Raw genomic sequence first — 5,329 nt, 5'->3', positions numbered from 1 at the left:
GGACATCAAGATCCCTTGGCTCATAAGCTCCTTGGATTGCAATAGCTAGCAGTAGACTTATATACCGCTTTACAGCCCTCTTTTGAGCGTTTTACAGATGCTAGCATTTTGCCCCCAACCATTTGGCTCCTCATTTGACTGACCTCAGAAAGATGGAAGGCGGTGTCAACCTTGAGCTGGTCAGGATTGAACTTGCTGGCAGTGGGCAGTGCTAGCCTGCAATACTTGCATTCTCACCACTGCAGTGCCATGGCTCTGCAGTAAAGCTGAAGCTTCGGAAGACTGCATTCTGCTAAAAGTCAGGAAGTACCTTCACCGTCTATCGAGGCCACTCAATCTGCACAGCAGGAGCTAGACCCTCAACTACGAAGCTACTTCCAAACAATATTCTGTGCAATGGAATTTGCGCTGAGGCTGAACCTCTGGAATATGAGCCCTAGACAGAAGCAATGCTCTGCTCTGAATGAATGAATGAATGAATGAATGAATGAATGAACGAACGAATGAACAAACAGCAAGCTAGTTTTGCCACACAGGAATACAACGTTTTTATGACGAGCCTGTTATTTCCATGGAACTAATTTTTTTTTCCCCCAGCAATACTTTGCCCAGACTTATTTGAGTAACACTGCTGCATCCTGTCCTTTCAAGACCACCCTTCCGGTTGAAATACAGAACAAGGAATAAAGAAAGGCTTAACTTTCTTACTTGTTTCTCAGGCTGATGTTCTCTGGCTTAAATATTTCTTGATAAGCTGCTTTGTTTCCAAGAATGAGATCCAATCGATGCACTGCTTCCACCACAGCTCTACGAAAAGCACAAGTTAGGAAGAAGCCGTCGCTTGGAAATTCTTCAGCTGGACTCAGAATGTAATTTTTTATTTTTTTTTAAATTTTTATTACATTTATATCCCGCCCTTCTCCGAAGACTCAGGGCGGCTTACAAGCTTAGCAGTAGCCTTCATTCTATGTATATGCCTGCTTATTAGGGCTTTCGGGGGGCCCCAAGCGGCATTATTACAAAGTCAGCTTATTGCCCCCAACAATCTGGGTCCTCATTTGACCTACCTGGGAAGGATGGAAGGCTGAGTCAACCTTGAGCCTGGTGGGACTCGAACCTTCACTAATTACAGACAGCTGGTGTTACTTAAGGAGGCATTAGCCCACTGCTCCACCAAGGCTCTATGTAACGTGAAGCTATGCTATATCACCCAGAGCCCCTCTCCCATCGCCCAGAATCTGTCAGTTCTGCCATCTTTGGCTTGGCACCTTGCCGGTGTATCCTACCATCGAAAGCTAGGGAGGGAGGGGGCAAGGGGGAGAACTGGCCAATGAACACGCATGGGGATATGATGGGAAATAGGGAGGGGGGTTGACAGCTGAAGACAGACAAGAAGCCAGTCTTCAAGGCCACGCACCGAGAGGGGAATGTGGATTCCTCCAAACATCTCAGCCATTCTCAAAACACCTACGCAGCACCTCACTGGCTGAAGACGAACTGGTCATGGGGAGGAGAGTTGGGATGAAGGGGGGAAAAAAATTGTGCCCCTTTGTGCAGGGATCTTAGTTCTAGCCTACTTTTGCTGCAACCAGCAGCCTTTAGTAAAAGAACCTATCCCTTCCCCCAAATGGAGTCGAGGGTCTTTCTCTCCCACGGATCCTGCAAGGGAAGGTCTGACACTGTCTTTGAGGAAGCTGGGCAGATAAGAAGTATGAAATATAAAGGAAATGAAATGTGCTTTTGCCATATTGCTTAGCATGTTACATGAACTCACCCATAGTAATTTTGTATACTGTAATTCAGGGGGTAGGCAACCTTGGCTCTTTTATGACTCGTGGACTTCAACTTCCAGAATTCCTGAGCCAGCCATGCTGGCTCAGGAATTCTGGGAGTTGAAGTCCACGAGTCATAAAAGAGCCAAGGTTGCCTAACCCTGCCATAATTTATGACTTGGTGTGCAATTGTGGGTTTTACTGTCAGAATCTAATACAGCCACCTTTCCGGAATTCATAGCTGCAGGGCTGCAAAATTAGCCTTCTTATTCCATCGTGGCTTCAATGGACAAGAAAAAAACCACAATCCAATCTGATTATGGAGATTCTTAATCATCCAGCTCACGGTTGTCCCCAAGATGCTTTTTCAAAAGGCAACTGGACTTTCTTGGCTTTTTTTTTTCCTTTCCTTTTCACTTTTCAACCAAGAAGCTTCTTCAAGTTCTAACTGGAGGGTAATCAGTACTGAAGAAGTTTCTTGGATGAGAAACGAAACATTTTCAAGGGGGGGGAAATAAACCACGAAGGTCCAGTTGCCTTTTGGAAGACACCTTTGGAAGACACCTCCAAGCTCTTTGCCTTCCCACAGAAGGAACACTTACGGTACTAGCCCTCAGCAGCCACATTTCTCTGGGGTGCAAAGAGACTTGAGTTTGCAGTAAGCAAGCCACGTGCCACGGTCTATTAAAAGACCCCACAGTGGCGCCAGCTGCCAAGCTCTATGGCCACCATCCAAGCATTCCAAAACAGGAAAAGTGACAGATCAAGCCATCCAGACTGTGCCACCCAGTACATCCAAACACCGGCTTAATCACAGGCATCCAAAGCGACCTTTGCAAAGTCTTCCTCACAAGCACTGACCCTTAAAAGAGAGGGTGGGAGAGGCAAGTGTCAAAACCCTGACTTGACAGACACGTCACGGTGTGTTGCTTGTTGGGGCAGGGGGGACAGTTATAACTTTAAGACCTCTGGAAAATAGGAGCAAAATTGAGAGGGCAGAGAAGAACAAGAGTTAACTTGAAGAAGTTGAGGGACCTGTGTGAGGTTCCTTGGGAACTACCTATTATCAATGGTGTCGGGGGAATCTCCACAGAATCGGGGAGGGGGGAAGACTATGCCACATTACCCTTGCTGGCTGTAACAGCCAGGCATGGCAAACTGGCAAATCACGGAGTAGGCTGAAAAGTGGATTACTGGCCTGTGGTTGCCTGCCCCCTAATTTGTTGCCCTCCAGACTCCCTCAATCCAGAGAGCCTCTAAAAGTGTCGGGCGACGACTGCCATCACTGAGAACGAATAAGAATGAAAACTCTTGATGTGCCCAAGAGGGGAAAGTCAAACAGAAGCATTAACTAGGAGACACAGGTCAGGGTGAGTCCTGAGGCTGCAAAAGAAGAATATTTACAGCTCAGGGTTGAAACGAGGGGTCCTTGGTGCTGTCTGAGCTTGACGAGTTTCTTGCAGACGTTTCATGACCCAACTAGGGAACATCTTCAGCGCTAGAAGGGACTGGGGCTTGTGGGGAGGAGGAGGAGGAGGAGGAGGAGGAGGAGGAAGAAAAAGGCTGTGAGGTCCTTGGTGCCCTCTGAGCTTGACGAGTTTCTTGCAGACATTTCGTGACCCAAGAGCCTTGGTGGAGCAGTGGGCTAATGCCTCCTTAAGTAACACCAGCTGCCTGCCATTAGTGCAGGTTCGCGTCCCACCAGGCTCAAGGTTGACTCAGCCTTCCATCCTTCCCAGGTAGGTAAAATGAGGACCCAGATTGTTGGGGGCAATAAGCTGACTTTGTAATAATGCCACTTGGGGTGTGTGTGAAAGCCCTAATAAGCAGGCATATACATAGAATGAAGGCTATTGCTAAGCACATTGGTTTGTGCTTTAGATTGTAAGCCGCCCTGAGTCTTTGGAGAAGGGCGGGATATAAATGGGATTTTTAAAAAAAAACTAGGGAACATCTTCAGTGCTAGAAGGGAGGGGGGTTATGGGGGTGGGGAGGACTGTAGAGTCCTAGGTCGTCTCTGAGCTTGGTTGTGCTCCCTTGCACAATGTTTTATTTTATTTATCTATTTTAATCCCATTTATATCCCGCCCTTCTCCGAAGACTCAGGGCGGCTTACAATTTAAGCACAAACCAATGTGCTTAGCAATAGCCTTCATTCTATGTCTGTGCCTGCTTATTCATTACCAAACTAAGTAAGGCCGTTGATGCTAGAGGGAAGGGGGGTTGCGGAAGAGGAGAGGAGGGCTGGAGGCTCCTAGGTGCTCTCTCGAGTCGGGTGGCTTTCTTGCAAACGTTTCATTTGGCAAACTAAATACCGAAACCAGCGCTAATGACGTTAACCTAGTTTAGATAATGAAAGGTCTCTGCAAGGACGCAATCAAGCTCAAGGAGCACCAAGGACCCCGCAGCCCATCTATCTATCTATCTATCTATCTATCTATCTATCTATCTATCTATCTATCTATCTATCTTGATTGATTGATATACCGCCCTTCTCCCGAAGGACTCAGGGCGGTGTACAGAGCAATAAAAATAAGAATACAGGATACAAGATTTAAAGTTAAATTTTCTTCCTCCTCCTCTTCCTCCTCCTCTCCACAGCCCCCTCCCCCTTCTAGCACTGATGACGTCAGAGCAATTAACCAGCGGAACCACCCGCCTCCAGAAGCTGCGACTGCTCCGAGAGACCCCCTTCTCTGCCGGCCACCTGCCCCTACTCCGCGCCTGCGGAGGAGGATGGGTGCTGGAGTCCCGCAGGGCCACATCCGGGCCAAGGTGAGTTTCTCCTTGCCTGGCCCATCCCCCACCCCCCCCCGGCCTTCGCGGTGCCTGCCGGGGATGATGGGACCTGGAGTCCCGCCTGGCCACGCCGCGCTGAGGCGGCCGCTCGCTCACCGGTAGAGCCTCTTGGTGTGGAGAGCCTTGGCTTCCGGCTCGCCGCCGCCGCCGCCGCTCCCGCTCCCTTGGCTCATGGCGCCCGGCAGGCCTGAGGCCCCCTCAGCACCCCCTGCCGCCTCGCCAGGCCCGGCTCGGCCCGCTCGGCCGCCGCCTCAGCCCGGCCTGGAACCCGAGGCGCTGCTGCTGATGCTGGTGCTGCTGCTCCCGCCTCCTCGGCCGCCGCTGCCCTGGCGCGTCCCGGTCCTGCTGCCGCCAGCGGCCTCGCTCGGCCGCCATCGCGCTCCGGCTGCCCGCCGCCGCCGCCGCTGCTGCCCCCTCAGCCAAGTCGCGCGAGACCGCGCGCTCGGCTCTCGCGAGCGCTTGGCACCCAAGTCTCGCGAGAGCTCCGCAGCCCGGACAGCTGCCGCGCGCGCGCGAGGCGCCGCTAAGCCGCCCTTCAAGTCTCGCGAGGTCTTAGTCTCAACAGCCGGTAGACTTACTCAGAGGAGAGAGGGGCACCTCAAAGAAGGCGGGGGGAAAGCCGCGATGGCGGGTCGCGTTTCCCGTTTTGGGTTTTTTTTCCACCTTCTTGCCCAGGGGTAGGCAACCTCGGCTCTTTTATGACTCATGGACTTCAACTCCCAGAATTCCTGAGCCAGCTTGGCTGGCTCAGGAATTCT

At 51.1% G+C, this 5,329-nt stretch overlaps 1 protein-coding gene across 1 annotated transcript in view; it reads right to left on the bottom strand.

Moving 5' to 3' along the window:
• The window catches only part of LOC310647463 (nonsense-mediated mRNA decay factor SMG5-like), a 14,493-nt gene extending 9,520 nt beyond the window's left edge, over positions 1-4,973 (bottom strand). Inside the window, exons 1-2 of the mRNA XM_083374769.1 lie at positions 4,668-4,973; positions 709-807 (exon numbers count right to left, since the gene is read on the bottom strand). Of these exons, the coding sequence (XP_083230895.1) occupies positions 709-807; positions 4,668-4,744 (176 nt within the window). The 5' untranslated portion in view covers positions 4,745-4,973. The remainder of the gene's footprint in view (positions 1-708; positions 808-4,667) is intronic.
• Positions 4,974-5,329: the final 356 nt, after the last annotated feature.

This window comes from Vipera ursinii (genome assembly GCF_947247035.1).
Source record: "Vipera ursinii genome assembly, chromosome: 15".
Taxonomy (NCBI): domain Eukaryota; kingdom Metazoa; phylum Chordata; class Lepidosauria; order Squamata; family Viperidae; genus Vipera; species Vipera ursinii.
Note: the sequence above shows the minus strand (reverse complement) of the source record. Positions and strands in the feature narration are given on the sequence as shown.